This window comes from Chlamydotis macqueenii, chromosome 1 (assembly GCF_036417535.1).
Source record: "Chlamydotis macqueenii isolate bChlMac1 chromosome 1, bChlMac1.mat, whole genome shotgun sequence".
NCBI classification, from domain to species: domain Eukaryota; kingdom Metazoa; phylum Chordata; class Aves; order Otidiformes; family Otididae; genus Chlamydotis; species Chlamydotis macqueenii.
In genome coordinates this window covers 189,689,559-189,707,949 of record NC_141556.1, presented here as the reverse complement: position 1 = coordinate 189,707,949, position 18,391 = coordinate 189,689,559, and the positions used below count along the sequence as shown (strand labels likewise).

At 42.2% G+C, this 18,391-nt stretch overlaps 1 protein-coding gene across 3 annotated transcripts in view; it reads right to left on the bottom strand.

Moving 5' to 3' along the window:
- Window positions 1-8,989: 8,989 nt before the first annotated feature.
- The window catches only part of CCDC169 (coiled-coil domain containing 169), a 29,853-nt gene continuing 20,451 nt past the window's right edge, over window positions 8,990-18,391 (bottom strand). Inside the window, exons 7-8 of one of the 3 annotated variants that reach the window (XM_086742064.1) lie at window positions 14,550-14,626; window positions 8,990-11,051 (exon numbers count right to left, since the gene is read on the bottom strand). In XM_086742064.1, the coding sequence (XP_086598190.1) occupies window positions 10,949-11,051; window positions 14,550-14,626 (180 nt within the window). In that variant the 3' untranslated portion in view covers window positions 8,990-10,948. Of the gene's footprint in view, window positions 11,052-12,200; window positions 12,405-14,549; window positions 14,627-17,958; window positions 18,011-18,391 lie in introns of those variants that run through there. The other 2 variants (XM_086742074.1, XM_086742083.1) reach the window with 2 other exon arrangements.

Here is an 18,391-nt window from a genome sequence, read left to right as displayed (position 1 = left end):
ATAAATCCCTCCACAGAACGCCAGCGCAGAGGGACAGCGTGAAGTGCCAGATCTCTGCAGGGGCTTTAGCACAGGTTCACATTTCTCTTTAACACAGGTTGACATCTCTTCCACCTCTATTCTTCTGAGCCTTTCCAAGAAATGCTAATTGCAATGGTGTGCACATAGTGATGAAATAAGCTAAAAATGGAGAATGCTCTGCTGTTCTGAATCATAGAATCATAGAATAGTTAGAGTTGGAAGGGACCTTCAACGGTCATCTAGTCCAACCCCCCTGCAAGAAGCAGGGACATCCCTGACTAGATCAGGTTGCTCAGAGCCTCATCCAGCCTGGCCTTGAACGATTCCAGGGATGGGGCCTCCACCACCTCTCTGGGCAACCTGTTCCAGTGCTCTACAACTCTCATTGTAAAAAATTTTTTTCTAATATCTAATCTAAACCTACCTCCTTCTAATTTAAACCCATTACCCTTTGTTCTATCACAACAGGCCCTACTGAACAGCTTCTCCCCATCTTTCCTGTAGGCCCCCTTGAGGTATTGGAAGAATCTGGAGATACTGTCAAATGCTGATATCTAACATTAAAAGTATGCGTGTTGCTATAATTGTTGAATTTTTCTCCTAATTGTCCCACATCTAAAATGCATGGCTTCAAGTTACAGGTGAGATCTTAACAGGAAGGCCGGGGGGAGGACAGAGTAAGGGCACGAACCCAGCGCTGTAAGGTAACCCGTGCACACATGCCATGTGCTAAAACTGTAAACCCGGGACTGCGGTAACAATCTGGGGCATGATAATCCCTTAATGAGCAACAGCAGGTGCTAAAGTGCTTAAAGTAAATCACTCCTGCATTTTAGCGAGTTGTTATTTATGTCATCGCTATCAACAAATGCAAATCTGACAGGACTGGCGGCAGCCAGTGACCTCTGCCACCGAGGGCTGGGAGCCGCAGGGGATCTCCGGCTGGCAGGGCCCATCCCATCACCCCCACCAGCCCTGGGCATCGGGCATGTCCCTGAGGACGCGGGCAGCTGAGGCCGGGACAGGACACTTGCCTGCGAGTGGGGTTGGAGATCAGGCCAGGTGAGAGGAACTAAGGTCAGATACAGCCCGGGATGGCCAAGGCACCAATCTGGCCAAGGAATTCAAGTGTATTTTTGTAATACCAAGTTTTTGGCCGTCTAATTTTGAGTGGGTTGGAAAGAGGTATTTCTTCAGCCTCCAGCAATAATTTTGTTGATTTGGATTGTTAGGAATTCCCATTACTTGTCTAGTTTAGCATGTCTGTGGGTATACCCAGAAAAAAACAGCCACTGGAGAGGTATTCATACAAATTAAGAATCATTAGCCAAGGCAGCAATGAGCACAGCACAACTCATTGAGTTTTCAGTTTTGGTGCTTCACTGCAGATGTCAGGAGTGGAAAATACAGCACAGACATATGGTCTTTCACTCCTCACCAGCCATGTGGAGGATGCACAGCTCTTGCACCCCAACGAGACGGGACAGCTGTGGTGGCACAGGATCAATGTCCATCCTTGCTGCTGGGCTGCCAATGAGAGACCAAAGGCTTGGCCTGAGAGCTGATTTCTGATGGCAGCCTAAGGCAAGGCAGATGATTTCATCCAAAAATTTTAAGTGTATTTGGACAAATTATCCTTGCCCTAGAAATATATTACACTAATGAAGTTACACTGTCAGCCACTGCAGGCCTGGCAGGACTTCTAGACTATTTTAATCCTCCAAGAACACATCCCGAGGTGCCCCTGCAGAACCACTTTGCTGCTCTGCAAACTGAGGAAGTAAGACCCAGCACCTCAGGGGAGGCACGGGAGCCGTGCGAGGTAGCGCGCCCGGCTCATGTAATAACTAGCGCTACCGAGACGAGTGGTAGTAGTGGGTGACTCCCTCCTGACAGGTACGGAGGCACCCATCTGCCGCCCCGATCCGCTCTCTCGGGAGGTATGCTGTCTCCCAGGGGCTCGTATCAGGGATGTCACAGAGAGACTACCTAGCCTCATATGGCCCACAGACTATTATCCACTGCTGGTGTTTCATGTGGGGGCCAGCGACACAGCTGGCAGCAGTCTAAAGAACATCAAAAGGGATTTCAGGGCTCTGGGTTCAACAGTCAAAGGCTCTGGGGCGCAGGTGGTCTTCTCGTCAATCCTCCCGGTCGAAGGGCAGGGACCTGAAAGGGCCAGACGTATCTGGCGGGTTAACTCGTGGCTCAGGGAGTGGTGCTACAGCCAGGGCTTTGGGTATCTAGATCATGGGGCGTGCTTTGAGAAGCCCGGGCTGCTAGGGGCGGATGGCGTACACCTAACCAAGAGGGGGAAGAGTGTGCTTGGACAAAGACTTGCCAGGCTCGTCCGGAGGGCTTTAAACTAGTGTTGCTGGGGGAGGGGGAGCACAGTTCAGCCCACTGCTGTCAGCATGGCACCAGTGCCAGCACTGAGGGTCCAGAAGCTGAGGAGGGATCACAGATAAGTGCAAATGAACCTAAACTGCGGTCCAATAGCACCCCTGTAGCTCCAGCCAGCAAGTCGGCTTTGTCGGGGGCCCAGCTGAAGTGTCTCTGTACCAATGCACGCAGCATGGGGAATAAACAGGAAGAGCTGGAGATGCTTGCACACGAGCAGGGCTACGACCTCATTGGCATCACGGAGGCGTGGTGAGATGACACATACGACTGGAGCGTCAACATGGAGGGGTATAGGCTTTTTAGAAACGACAGGAAGGGGAGACGAGGAGGGGGTGTCGCTCTCTACATCAGCAACCGGCTGGAGTGTGTGGAGCTCCGCCTGGGGATGGAGGAGGAGCTGACAGAGAGCTTATGGGTCAAGATTAGAGGATGGGGACGGACAGGGGACATTACGGTGGGGGTCTGTTACAGGCCGCCTGGCCAGGAGAATAGAGCGGACGAAGTGCTCTATAGGCAGATAGGAGCAGCCTCACGGTCACAGGCCCTGCTCCTCATGGGGGACTTCAACCACCCTGACATCTGTTGGAGAGACAACATGGCAGGGCACAGGCAGTCCAGGAGGTTCTGGGAATGCGTGGACGACAACTTCCTCCTGCAGGCAATAGAGGAGCCGACAAGGAGGGGTGCCGTGCTCGACCTTGTGCTCACCAACAGGGAGGGGCTGGTGGGGGATGTGAAACTAAAGGACAGCCTTGGCTGCAGCGACCATGACATGGTGGAGTTCAAGATCCACGGGGCAGCAAGGAAACTACATGGCAAGCTCTCTGCCCTAGACTTCAGGAAGGCGGACTTCAGCCTCTTCAGGGAACTGATGGGCCAAGTGCCATGGGAGGCGGCCCTGGAGGGAAGAGGGGCCCAGGAAAGTTGGTCCACATTCAAGGAGCACCTCCTCCAAGCTCAGCAGAGGTGCATCCCGATGAAAAACAAGTCGGGCAAAAAGGCCAGGAGGCTGGCGTGGATGAGCAAGGAGCTCCTGGACCAACTGAAAGTGAAAAAGGAAGCCTATAGAGGGTGGAAGTGGGGACAGGTAGCCTGGGAGGACTACAAAGAGGCTGCGCGAGTGGCCAGGGATAAGGTAAGGAAGGCCAAAGCCCTGGCAGAACTGAATCTGGCCAGGGATATAAAATTTAACAGGAAGAGCTTTTATAGGTACTTAGGGGACAAAAGAAAGTCCAGGGTAAATGTAGGCCCCCTCCAGAAGGGAACTGGTGTCCTGATTACCCAGGACATGGAGAAGGCTGAGGTTCTCAATGACTTTTTTGCCTCAGTCTTCACCGACAAGAGTTCCTGTCCCACCGTCCAAGCTGTAGAAGGTGCAAGCAGGGACTGCGAGAATGAAGAACTGCCCATTGTACTCGAAGAGCAGGTTCGGGATCATCTAAGGAACCTGAAGGTGCACAAGTCCATGGGTCCTGATGAGATCCATCCGCGGGTCCTGAGGGAACTGGCGGATGAAGTTGCCAAGCCACTGGCTATCGTATTTGAGAAGTCGTGGCGGTCTGGTGAGGTCCCCGATGACTGGAAGAGAGGGAACATAACCCCAATTTTTAAAAAGGGGAATAAGGAAGACCCAGGTAACTACAGGCCGGTCAGCCTCACGTCTGTGCCTGGCAAGGTCATGGAGCAGATTCTCCTGGAAACCATGCTAAGGCACATGGAGAGCAAGGAGGTGGTTGGAGACAGCCAACATGGCTTCACCAAGGGCAGATCGTGCCTGACCAATTTGGTGGCCGTCTATGACGGGGTGACGGCATCGGTGGACAAGGGACGAGCAACTGACATCATCTACCTGGACTTGTGCAAAGCTTTTGACACTGTCCCGCACAACATCCTTCTCTCTAAACTAGAGAGACATGGGTTTGATGGACGGACCACTCGGTGGGTAAGGAGTAGGCTGGATGGCCGCACTCAGAGATTGGTGGTCAACGGCTCAGTGTCCATGTGGAGACCGGTCACGAGTGGCGTCCCTCAGGGGTCCGTGTTGGGCCCGGCCCTGTTCAACATCTTTGTCGGCGACATGGACAGTGGGATAGAGTGCACCCTCAGCAAGTTCGCCGACGACACCAAGTTGTGTGGTGCCGTCGACAGGCTGGAAGGGAGGGATGCCATCCAGAGGGACCTTGACAGGCTGGAGAGGTGGGCCCGTGCCAACCTCATGAAGTTCAACCACGCCAAGTGCAAGGTCCTGCACCTGGGTCATGGCAATCCCAGGCACAAATACAGGCTGGGCGGGGAATGGATTGAGAGCAGCCCTGAGGAGAAGGACTTGGGAGTGCTGGTGGATGAGAAGCTTAACATGAGCAGGCAATGCGCCCTTGCGGCCCAGAAGGCCAACCGCATCCTGGGCTGCATCAAGAGAAGCGTGGCCAGCAGGTTGGGGGAGGTGATTCTCCCCCTCTACTCTGCCCTGGTGAGACCTCACCTGGAGTACTGTGTCCAGTTCTGGAGCCCCCAGCACAAGAAGGACATGGACCAGCTGGAGAAGGTCCAGAGGAGGGGCACGAAGATGATAAAAGGGCTGGAGCACCTCTCTTATGAGGACAGGCTGAGAGAGTTGGGGCTGTTCAGCCTGCAGAAGAGGAGGCTCCGGGGAGACCTGATAGCAGTCTTCCAGTACCTCAAGGGGGCCTACAAGAAAGATGGGGAAAGGCTGTTTAGTAGGGCCTGTTGCGATAGGACGAGACGTAATGGTTTTAAAATAGAGGGGGGTAGATTTAGATTAGAAATTAGGAAAAAATTTTTTACGATGCGAGTTATAGAACACTGGAACAGGTTGCCCAGAAAGGTGGTGGAGGCCCCATCTCTGGAAATGTTCAAGGCCAGGCTGGATGAGGCTCTGAGCAACCTGACCTAGTCAGGGATGTCCCTGCTCCTTGCAGGGGGGTTGGACTAGATGACCTTTGAAGGTCCCTTCCAACCCTAACCATTCTATGATTCTATGATTTGCCCAGACAATAATTTGACTTGTCATTAGTAAATTCCTAGCTCAGCTTTGTAAGAGACAGGAATACACAAAAAGTATCGATCTCTAGGGTATTGATTCCTATCACGATTGCATCAGATTTCTTCTAAGGTCTATAGCAAATTGATCTAGGAGCTGTACTTTCCCACCTGTATATTAGAGGTCCATAGGCTTTAGGGAGGGCTTTTTAGAATAATGCAGCAGCTTGTTGCTTTGATTTCAAAAGAGCATGCAGCTTGCCAAATCTTTTCAGAGAGAAGGAATAAAAAAAAAAGGTAATTTGCCCTTGTAAGTGCTGATGCAACATGAGAATAGATCCATGGGCCTTGTAAATACAGTGCTTAAAGAACAGATCCTCTGTTGTGTGCTGAGCTGCTGCAAGAGGAAAAGATCAACCCAAAGGAGAGTCAAATTGCAGCTCAGTATTTCTTGGCTCAGATGCTCTACTGATCCTGGGTGTCAGTCTCCCGAACCAGAGCAAGAAAAATAAAGAGGTTTTCAAGAATAGAATTCAACCTACCTAGCTACATGTTAGATAGGTTATTCTGAATTTGTCATCCTATATTCTTTTTCTAGTCAGTGGAGAGAAATGCAGTAGATGTGTTACCTGAGCCAAGCGTCTTTGTTAGAATGAGAGGAACTGCTTCCTGAAAGCGTCTGTTTCTTTCCATTGACTACACATGGACCATACAGTGATTAGCTCAGACTTAGATGTATGACTTCTAAGCCCCAAGCTGGGACAGATGATTCCCACGCTTATATTTCCTTCTTTCCCCCTTCTGTGCTTTTTTAAAGATGTCTCAGTATCCTATTCCTAATCAGCACAGGATAAGTCAAGGGGGCACACCCTTGTTGCTTCATCCTTCCCCCAAAATAACCCTTCAGCTGTGCATGATTCCTCTGCCCCCCAGCCTGCGTTGCTCCGTTCACCACATCATTCCTTAGCAGATTCCCCACAAGACACTTGCTAGTTGTGAGGAGGGATCAGACACCTGCAGGAGGAAGCGCCTGTTGTAGAGAGTGATGGTGGAGCAAGCTGCGTCCTCAGCCACACCTCACAAGGGTTCCTTTTCATGGCTGACATTTTTCCCTTTGACAAGATTTGCACAGCAACTGGTGACACTGCTGGGCTGTGTTCACTGGGAAATACCCCAACATGAATCTTTACTGGCAGTTCATTTCAGTAAGATGAAGCAGCCACAGCTGTTAAGTTTCTGCACCAACATAGCACCAATATTATCCATTTTCATTGTAAGACAGAAGAAAACCCATTTGATTTAGATCAAGCTTACTTAAACTCATTGTGTTTTTACCAGTTGGCTTCCTTCCAACGCTGGTGTATTTATCTTGGTATCACTTTTCAGCACCAGGAACACAGTATTCTCCCCACTTTACAGATGGGTTCCTGAAGCAGAGTTCATCTTCTCCCAGGCAACAAAGGGAGGGGTGAGGAAGTTACATGGGAACCAGAGTGCAGGAACTTTACCAGCCTGGAAAGGAAGCTCTGCTGCTTACATCAGGGAAGACAGCACTGAGGAAGTTTTTGATATGGAATCCTGATGGAGTAGTGGCAATCCTCAAACAAAGGCCAGGCTGTGGCAACAGAGCACTCCTAGTTGCAAAATTTAAAATCATAGTATAGTTTGGGTTGGAAAGGACCTTCAAAGATCATCTAGTCCAACGCCCCTGCAAGGAGCAGGGACATCTCCAACCAGATCAGGTTGCTCCGAGCCCCATCCAACCTGGCCTTGAATGTTTCCAGGGAAGAAGAAACACACAGTTTCAAATGTGTTTCTTCAAACACATTTGTGTGTTCTTGTTTATGTTTGACATCAGTCTGGCAGGAACAGCAGAAGCTTAATAACACAGAGGTTCATTTATTTGCTTCCTTGCTTGCTACTGTGTCTGCATCACATTTCTAAAAACGCCTGCACAACATCTTCCACTGCTGAAAATGTATTAAGACTAAATTATGCACCTCATCTTTACCAGTGGAGATGGAATACCATAGGAATCAGGGAGGCTGTGAACTGTACCACCTAGTTATTTATATGGAGAACCCATTAAACAAAGTATTTAAGCAATGAAACATATTGCTTATTGTTAATAACATCCTGAATATGAGGAAGCTCATCACCCAAGTTCTCTGGAGTCTGTGGTTATGTTGCATAATTACATAATTATCAACCACACAGTCAATGCCTATCCAGCAAACATTTTAATTTTATTCTGTCATAGAGGAATACAGTGGTGCTACACTGCTTTATTAAAAAGAAAAATCATGACTCAATACCTTCTTAAACCATGAGACTTAAAGAAAAAAGGTATTTCAGGAAATAAGAAATGTTTGCTTGCCAGCATTTGAGTCTTTTAATTCATATTTTCCAGCAACAATATGGGTAAATAGTTAAAATGCCATAGTTACCTAAAAATCGTGACCCATCTGAAATCAGTGGAGTTACATGAGTAACCATGTAAGGGAAGCATACTCTCAAGTCCCAAGAGTTAGGATATCAAATTTCCCAGTCCATCAATTAAAGGCACTTACACACTACAACCAGTACATCTGGAATCCCAAGTACATTCTGTGCTGCAGGAAGAAGTTTGGCCAGATTCAAACCTTCAGCTCTAATCCCATCTTCCTCTGACGTTTAGCTCTGTTCACTCACTGACTCACTCATAACTATTAGCAATTCAATTTCCCATTTTCTTCTTCAGATTTGTCCACTGTTGAGAATATGATGCACAGAGACTTTAGAGGAGACAGAATCTACCTTGTAATGGTTAGCAACGTTACAAAAGACCACCCTGTCATGAAATCAGGGAAAAAACAGACATTGGTACACTTCCATCTCTGCATTAAATAAACCTAGCTCTGTGATTCAGTCTTGTATGCCTAAACTACGACAATGAGAATGATAGTACGTACTGTGTTTTGAAGGATTAATTATTCCTAAATGTACTGAAATATTCATATAGAAGATATTGTATAAAGACATGTAACTGTTCATTGCTGCAAATGTAAACAAACCCCATTTCACAGCACAGCTTAATAGCAGTGAGAAAAGTCTGCGCAAGATAAATCCAGAAATTTCAAAACACTCATCCATCCAAAACTACCAAACCAAACCAAAAATTCCAACACGGTTTGGGAAAGCTAGCAGTGTAAGTTTTATTCAAGTCTAAAGAAATAACACAACATTTTTGAAACAAAAAGCTACACTTTTGTTGCAAAGAAACTCAAGTCAACAAACGTAATCATTAGGGTGCCCTTATTTTCCGAAAGGTGGGAGAAAAATGAAATGCCGAGTAATTTAAAGTTTCCATTTTGCACAGCAAACATTACAGCTGGACACACAATTAGAATGGTCAAACACATGTTTTAGGGCTTAATTTTCATGCTATAGAGTTTCAAATCCTGAGCTTGTTCCTGGCAAGCTGAAACAGGGACTAAGAAGGACACAATCTGCTCCTCTCCCCAGGTCATTACTGTTCCAAACTCTACCAAAAATTGTATCTTCTTAGGCAAAAAAAATATATCTCTTTTTAAGTCCTCACCGAGGACTACCCATGAGGGAAGCATCCAAGTCCCTTGCTGTGAATAAATGTCATTCTGCCACATTTGTACCATGTTTCTAGTTATTTTGAGGTCCTACAGGGACTGGACTTGAGTGCATGGACTAAGATTTGATTCAGAGGCAGCAGTAGTAAATGTCTGCTGCATGAATCCAAGAACTGTATATTCTTCGCTACTGCAGATGTCCCTTGTCTTTTATGCCAATAGTACCATTATGGTGATTTTTTCCCCTTTCCTTCTCCACAATGACAAATGCCAGCACAATTAACATTTGGAAACTTTCCATGTGAAAAACAGGAACAGAACAGTGCTAACCTAATCAGCTGTGCTATGCTTTCAGCTGTGACTGTGGGGAAAAAAACTGGCCAGGCAGACCACCCTGCTTATGCAAGAATGATACCAGGTGCATCCTGGTAACATCAGAAATATCTCTAATACATTTCACACTATGCAAGGGAAAAATAATGGGATGTCCATACTGAATATGTTGTACAATACTGCGGGTCTTCTTTCTCTGCATTTTAGAATGACATCATTGATCTTTTTGTATGAGTTTAATTACAGCCTCACTATATTGCTGCCAGTAATAAGGAACTATTAGTACTGCTCTTAAAGAGGCAAAAAGCTTTATTAGATACTGCAAAGTGCTAGGGATGCTCTTAAAAATAATAAAGGGCAGTCAATCAATCACATGTGTTCTGTGAAGAGCTTTTAAGCTGTAACCCAGAGGCTTGAAGCTTCATTACCAAAACATTTTTCCTGTTGCTACTCAAAATAGTCTGCTGAAGTTTAATGACTAATATGTAGGAATGAAACTGCAACAACAATTGCATGCTTAAGAATGAAAACACAAAGTAGTTCCACTTTCATTGAAGAGATTACTTTAAAGACTGTCACTATTTTGGGCCCTAAAAATACATGGATCAGTGCCACTGAAGAATACACCGAGATTTTAATGGATCCCAGACTGTGGATACAAAGGTTCACCTGAGAGTTCAAACTTCAAATAACAACATACCAACATCAGGAAACATAATGTGTATATAGTGTTTAAAAGAAACAACCACTCCACAAGATAGGCTCTGAAGAATCCTTAATAAAAACTGCTTATTTTTTATTTCCTTTCTCCCCATTGCTAGTGCCTAAAGTAGCTGGAAATGGTGCCGTGCTTCTAAACTCTGCAAACTGGAAGTGGTGGACAACACAGGATCTGTGACAAGCTGGCTTTTAAAAAAAAATTAAATTTGGAGACGTATTGTCTTCTCTGCTAAAGTAAGAAAGCTCATGGAATATAAAACAACTTTATACTGTACAGGGACTCTATGGTATGGTATCATGTAAGAAATCAGACTGGCTAGTAAACTATGCTGTCGATCTTTTTAAAAGTCAAATGAAAGGCATGTTCAGCTGTACCAACATCGGACTACTTAAGAGTTTCTCTTTAGTGCCTATACTGAAGAAGGACGCCCTTGGATGGAATTTTATCTGAGATTTACCAGTTTGGGTGGTGAGATAATACTTCAGGTTACATCGTTCTGTCTTTTTCTTCTTCTTGGTTGAGAGGTCAAAAATGTTAGAGCCTTGTTTGTTTTCAATGGTTTGCTGTGCAGTCAAAGAGTTCAAAGATCTTCTTAGTATAAAGTATAAAGAAATTAAATGTTTTCCAAGGTTTCCAACTCCCTGACACCCACAATCACTGATGAGAACCAGAATGGAAAGGGTCAGAGATCACGAGAACAAAGATGACAACTAGAAGAACAATTCCCTTAGGCAGAGGAACACTTACGTTAAGGCTGCCAAGAAGACATGCCAGTCTGGGTTTGGTATTATAATATGGCACAAATACATCCATTTTCCATTTAGAAACTTTCCATTAGATTAAATTTTTCTTTAAGCAATTGGAAGTTCTTGGCATTAATATTAAATCAGTGCTTTAGTTTTGGAAGCTGCTTCACTGCTACAATCTTTTTAATTGATCCTTTTTGGGGGTTAACCGTCTTCGGGTTTCCTGGAACACTGTATCTCCCTCTGAAATAAAATGGGTGAAGTTATTCATCAAGTGTCACATTTCCTGTAAGCTTGAACTGCTAGAAATTTGCATGCTTTTAAAATTTGCATAACTGATTACTATTGTCAATTAATAAACCTGAGAGAGGAAAAACCAAGTATATTTCTGGGTTTGCAGGCTAGCAGAGCATCTAATTATGCTGCATACAGACTCAATCCTTATCTCATGATTCCTGACTACTTCCTGTTACCTGAATGATGGCATTTGATGCACATGAACAGAATAGTAAACATTTGCACAAAGAGAAAGATAACTGGCTAAGGAGACATTTTCGTCAGCTACATAATCCCCACTAGGAAGTGGAAAAACACTTCATATAGATGTAGTCACAGTTCTCTGCAGGTATTCCACTCTGGAGGCCCATGCTCTTGAGCCCATGATCTTGCATAGGAAACACTGCCAGCAAACTCATCAATACATACATACATACATCACCTACATGAACCCTACTAGAGCTGTTTTCATCTCATCTTCTAAGAGAACGCAGTGGGAATGTAAACAAATCTCCAGTGGGGAAATGGTGATTCCACAAACTGGAAGGGTCATTCTCATGATCAAGCAGCATGCATCTCCGCTTTTATGCAATGTACATTTGTTTCTCTCCCTGTTCATTTCTGCAGTGGACAGACAGCACTTTACATACTCTAATGACAATATACAGGGGTTTCAATGTCTTTCTCATGTATCAGGCATTCCGAAGGAAAATATATCACAACATAACATCATTATATTCATGATGGTAGCCAGAGAAATATTTTGTTATGTGGTAGAAGCTGTGATGACATGATCTGTGCAAGTTTCAAATTTCTGGGCAAACAGCCAACAAAGTTGTCCTTAGGGCTTGCTAGCCTTCTTGAGATTGACAGATCCTTTGTTCCAGCTCTTACTAACAGTCATGCTCTTCAAGGGACAGCTGCCCCCATAGAGATATGGAGCTGCTTCTACTCAGAGCTTGGAAGATCAGAATCCAAGGCCCCAGTTTGTGCAATAATCAACTGATTACTCAAAAACAATTGATTAATCTGTAGATCACTGTAGAGCTGTCTGCACCAAGCAGACAGTATGTCTGTGTGGAATTCTGCGGGCAGCAAAACCTCTTTCCCCTCAAAATCAGCTGGATTTGCGGACTTAGAAGCGAGGTAGTTGCAGCCAGTGCTGTGCTGAAACTGAGCTGATATGCCCTGCTGTGTGTCTCAGTGTAACAGTAAGGGCTCAGAAAGACATTAAATTGGCTGCTCAGATTGCATCGGAGACATGAGTCACCAAGACATCCATCCATCCTTCCCAGCTGTCAGCTAGCCTATCTTCTTGTCCTGTGAAATACCATAAAAAGGACCTCTACTGAACTTGGCTTCTGTGTTTGGATAGCCAGGAAACTGGATGCATCAATTAGTATTCACAATTACTAGTGAAAAATGTTTCAGTGTTGCTTTAATATATAGGTTGAGTTTTCCATCACTGTACCTATAGTTAGAATAAATATTAAACATAGTTTCTTAGTATGGTTTGAAATCCAATGAAGGTGGGAGTTTTCTGACAGGCCAACAGAAGAGAGATAGGAGCTCTGGATAGAAAACTTTCAAATTATTCTTAAGAACACGTTTATGTTCAGTCATGCAAGTCTCCTCTTATTTGAATGAAAATATTTCTCATTAATGTCAGCTTGAATGAACAACCCTGAAGCAGTAAATCAAAACATAATTAAAAAGGAATAATATAACTATGGTTGTGTTAACTTTATGATTATCAAGGGCTGCTTACTTATATTCTAGTATTTCCTTAAAATACAAACTACACCAAATCCCCATTCTTATCTCCAGGTTGCCAACTAAGACCCAAGTTTGACCTGAAAGTTCTAAGTCACTGGTTATAAAAAGCCAATGCTTTGCAAACTAGATCTTTTCCACTAAGGACAATTTTAAAGATGAACAATACCCTTCATGTGTATGAAGTACTCTGAAAAGTAAAAAAAAAAATCCTCAGAGGGAAAATGGGTTGAAAGGGGATATTTTTGTACAATATGCATCTTCTGAGACCAGCAATTACAGGATACCTTATTTTATTTTACACTTTGTTTTCTTTTGTTTGATATAAAGAAACTTACAGAAACACACTGTCATAATTTCAGGGTAAGTAAGAAGTCTACTAAAATAAATTATAAAAAACCCCCAACATAATCACAGATCAGTGATAACCCTCAGCAAATCTCAATATCTGGCTCATGATATTTAATCTCCCAGCAGAGAGTGAGTTCTCCCAGTTCTAGCTTCCTGACCTTCTCAACATCAGCTATGTTAAAACATGACTGGGGCCAGAAGCAACACACTGGCTACACACGGGGCACCTCAGACCCACACAGTGCCTTTTCTGTATTGAGACACTTCAGTTATAGACTTTAATTCATGTTGTACTACATTAATTCATATCCTACTAATATCCTTTCCTGGAGCATGAAGATCCACTGTTCCAATTTATGAAATCTTGTGATTTTGTGCTTACACAAACTGAAAGGATAAAGCTGGTAAGCAAATATGTCTACACAATTTCATGCTTATAATTTACTCATTACATTTTCAGATGTTCCCAATATGGATTGTGTATGCTCATTTCAATAATATGGGTAAGTGGGTTCATGAAAAAGTATTTACTGTGAGATACTAAGTACACAGAAATCATACGAGCTCAGGAAGTCTCAAATATAAAGTATTTGGGAGAGTTCCAAACGCAAATATTTTGTCTGCCTGCTTACACAGTTTTGTAGGCATCTACTTATGGCCACTGGAGGCAGGATACTGAGTCCAACACACTGTTTATGTGATTCCCTATATTCTTTGTTCTTTATATTCATAACATTTTCAGTTCAGTTACAAAATTAATCTCCTCCAATTTCAAGCTTTCTCACAAGCACTACAATCAGAAACTTATTTTATTTCTATATAGCTCAGAGCAGGTGGATTCTTTTCAAATTTAAATTTCTAACCCATATAACTAAATAGAAATCTTTTAAACAATGAAGCCTTTCTATGTTGTCATCTAAAATCACTCACATTACCATCCACAAAAAGCTCTGCAACCTCTATTGGCTAAAAAGGACCAAGCAAGGCATCATTTAATTGAATTACTCTTAATGGACTAAAGGGTATACTTGTTGCTGCCAACTCTGCAGTAATACAGAAAAAAATAATCAATTCTAAACACAAGTTGAAAGGGAAGAACATCAGAAGTATTGTAAGATTTCAAAAAGGGTACTTAAAATATACATATTTTCAATATTGCAACTTACTTGGTATTAAATAAAACTGATCAAAGTAGTATAAAAAATGATGTTAAGATTAATACCTTGTCAGTAGGATTATGCTTAGTGATACTTAGCATGAACAGAGAGTTGCAATATTCAAAACATAGTACTTAGCTAGAATAATAAACTAGAAAACAGAGGGAATATAAAGGAAATTTACCTCAGTATCTGGTTTTCTCCCTTGCCTGTCAGAGCATCTGTTTTTTGCCTTTCAAAAATTTTCAGTGTAGCTGAGGTCTGCAATAGCCAAATTTTTACAAAACAAGTTAAATTCTAACCACAATCACAGTTAAAGAAGTAAATTTTTTCCAAACTGATTTTGACCCAATATGTGCTTAAAGTACTTTATGCCATATTATACTGATGCCACCTTGCTTTGTGGAATTGAACACATGTCAAAATCTCTTGCTGTGCAAAAATACCATTATTTATTAAGCTGGACGATCAGAGAATATGTAATTTCAATCAGTATATTTTTGGTCATACTGCCTGTAACTCCACATTTTCAATGAAGCAGTATTATATTTTTAACATACTTCCCTGAATGGGAAACAAAACACATTATAGTGACTGAGTTGTATTTCTGAATGATTAAACTGTTAACTAAAAAAGGAACTACTTTTTAAAAAAATAACACAGCGTGGAAATATTTGCATACTCTGGAAGTCTGTAGACATTACTGTACACACTGAAAAAATCTATTGTTGTTGTTACCCTTGGTGTTGCATTTAACAGAATCTGAGCAGGATTAAATCAGTTTGTTGTTCTGTTCCTTAACTCACAGGGTTCCCTTCTCAGCCAGCACTTGCTGGCTCATCCAGCTGCCTTTACTAGAACTGCCTCTCAGAGGGACAGCTACACCATGGACAGAAAAACAGAAAACACAGGAAGTTTAGGGCTTGTCTGGCTGCTGCGTGCACTTGGGTGTCTAGTGTAAATGGATGGATTTTTCTCAGCCCCTTTAGACAGATCCATCAGGAATATGTAATAAATACATGATAATCAAGACGTATGAAATATTGGCTACACCAGATCAGTGAAGACTTTTTGAAAGCCTACAGCTAGATTTTGGGGCTACCTGAACAAGGCTTCAAGTTTGGATTATTACATTATGTTACAAGATTATACTTTATAGCATGTGTGAAAACATCTTGCACTTGTGAGAAGAAAAAACTGGCACTGAAAAGAAGCATATCTCACTGCTTACATGACAATGTTTTCTACTGTGCTTCCACGTATACAATGCACTAGGCAAGTATTCCTGACTCAGTCATAGCAAAGTCAGCTATAACTAAAGCGGAGTCTTTTCAGAGTGTAAGTGTAAAAATGGAATAGAATCTGCACAGATTTACTTTCTTGAAGGCAAGAAAATTTTTGCACTCAAGGAACTCTAGTACTAAAGATGATGGCTAGTATAATTTATCATCTTCCTGAGTAGATGTGATTCTGTGACACAAGGCAAGACCAATACTATGACTGCCTTCACTGTTTTTTTTTTAATTGAATATGAATATAAAGTGTCAGTATATATGATTATTATCCATAGCACTGTTTTTGCTGGTACAGTTTACTCCAGGCCTATCCCCACTAAAATGAGCTGTAGTTGGACAAGCAGTTTTCCAGCTGTGCCTATCTATAATTGAAAGGTTTTTCTGCAAAGAAATCCCAATCACAAGTCAGACCCTACTATGCCAGTAAAAGTTTGTGGTAAAAATTTGGCCTGAAAGAACGGCCCTTTTAAAGATCTGCTATCGTTCTTCTTTGTCAGCTTCTCAAACCAATTTCTGAATACCACCAGAAAGTGCTCTGAGATTTATGCAGTCCAAATCCCAAACCAACATTTTTTCAGATTAAAAAAAAAAAAACCCACAACAAAAAAAGCAAACAAGAATAGACCATAAATCATTGGTGCCTCTAGCATGAGTTCTCAAGTTTGTGAAATCTTTAATTTATTGTTAAACTACCATTTAAAATTGACTGTATCTTTATGGATCCAGACAAGACAAACAACAAAAGCACTTGGAAGATACATAGATTTTGTAAAAAAAAAAAAAAGCACTTTAAAATAAAAAAGGTAAATAAAAAAATCTATCTCTTCTGCTTCTGCTGCAGGCTTCAAGAGGAGTCCAAATCAAAGCAGAAAAAAAACCCAAAACAACTGGGCTTTTTTAACACCTACCAGTAAAAACTTCCATTCTATTATTTTTTTTTTTTTTACTGTGAGCAAGCACAAGCATAATGAGGAAAAAAAAGGCCTAAAAAAACATTATATCCATTTTCCGTATCTAAGAGATTGTCACTGGAATGTATTGTTGTCAAAGGATAACAATAGCCTGTAGTATATATTTACTTTGGAATGTATGGAAAATGTTAGTATATGGGTAAATCCTTCTAACTCAAGTGCTGCCAACATTACTGTGCAGACTCTAGAACAGTGAAATTTTAATACATCTGAAAGAGTCTGGACTGAATGTAAGTTTACTTCTGCCTCTATTGTTAAAATGAACTGCTAAAAAGGGACAGCATACATATGTAGATTTTAAATGAACGTAAAAGTAACAATCAAATCAAAGTCACAGCAGAACAGGACATGAAGGGAGCAGGTGAGCCACTGATTCTTTTGCAACCAACAGTCAACCATGATTAGGTTGACTGCCATGTTCAGACTAGCAACATAAAAGGAAGATGTCTAATCTAAGCTACTCCCCTAGGCTCTGCTTATAGCTTAGGAAGAGAGACAGGTAAGTTCCTGGGAAATTAAATTCATCTTGATCTAAAACAGGTGTGATGGTTTGCACCTTAAACATGCCTCTCCACAGATTACAGAGGATCTCTCTGCAGCTACTGTAGATTGGCTCTTTGACATTCAGACAACTAAAGATAGGGAGATTAATCTGAAGATTATTATTTTGCTCTGACATGATTCTGAAATCATGATTACTGAAAATATAATGCCCCAACTGTTTTGAGCGTTGGTGACAAAATCCTAGTTCCTAATGCCCCATTTAAGCAACATGCCAGTGCATATACCTCACTTCAAATAATGTTTCATGCATGTTTAAGTGCTTTTCTAGCAGCTGAACATGGGCACTCCTCTTGCTAGCATGTTCAGTAATAAAATCAACATTCTTCCTCCAGCAGGTCCCAGTTTCGCTGTTAATGCAAAAGTATTAACAGCTGTCACAGGCATTTCCTAGGCTTTTTCTTGGCTTCATGCTGGAAAGTTAGTTTAAGCAATTTTCTCAGATTTCCCAAAGCAGCAATGAACCACGTAAGAGAATCAGTTGCCCACTGCGCAAACACATGGAAACACTGCTAATTATAGCCTTTCACTCCAGTTAGCTATGACAGGGATTCAGTGATAGTCATTCCTAGAGTATCACACTAAGCTATTACTTTTACATTATTCAGGAATTAAGAGCTCTTTCAGAATAACAAGTACTAGAAATCTTTACAGGTTCATTTACAGGTTCCTCCAGCTTGTGGTATCTACTTTTATGTATTACATAATTTGCAGAAAAAAAAAATTAACCTCTGATTTCACAAAAACAAGGTATCTTATCCCTTACCTTTTAAATTTAATTGAAATGTATGTTGTCATTTTCATTCTGAGCTGGCTGGCTAGTTTGTTTTTAAAAGAAAACAGGGCAAATATGAAAAAGAGAAATTGCTACTTAAGATGGGTGTCACTACTGCTAATAATTCTGTTCTGTACTTTTCAACTGAAACATTAAACCAGCATAGCACTCTTGCGACTAATGGATGGGCAAGCAAGTATCAGAAAATTGCTTCAGCTTTCTCAGTTAAGAGCGCTTTGACAGTCCCTGGGAACAATGAAGCTCCAATTGATATAAAAGCAAAAAAGTATTTAAAAATAAATAAATTGTAGCAATCTTTCCAGCTGTTAAATTTTTTTAAAGCAGCTTTTGTAATGGATTTGGTAGATAAATGAAGTTATAAAATTCTTTGACCTAATGGCATTAACAGATGCTGATGCAATAT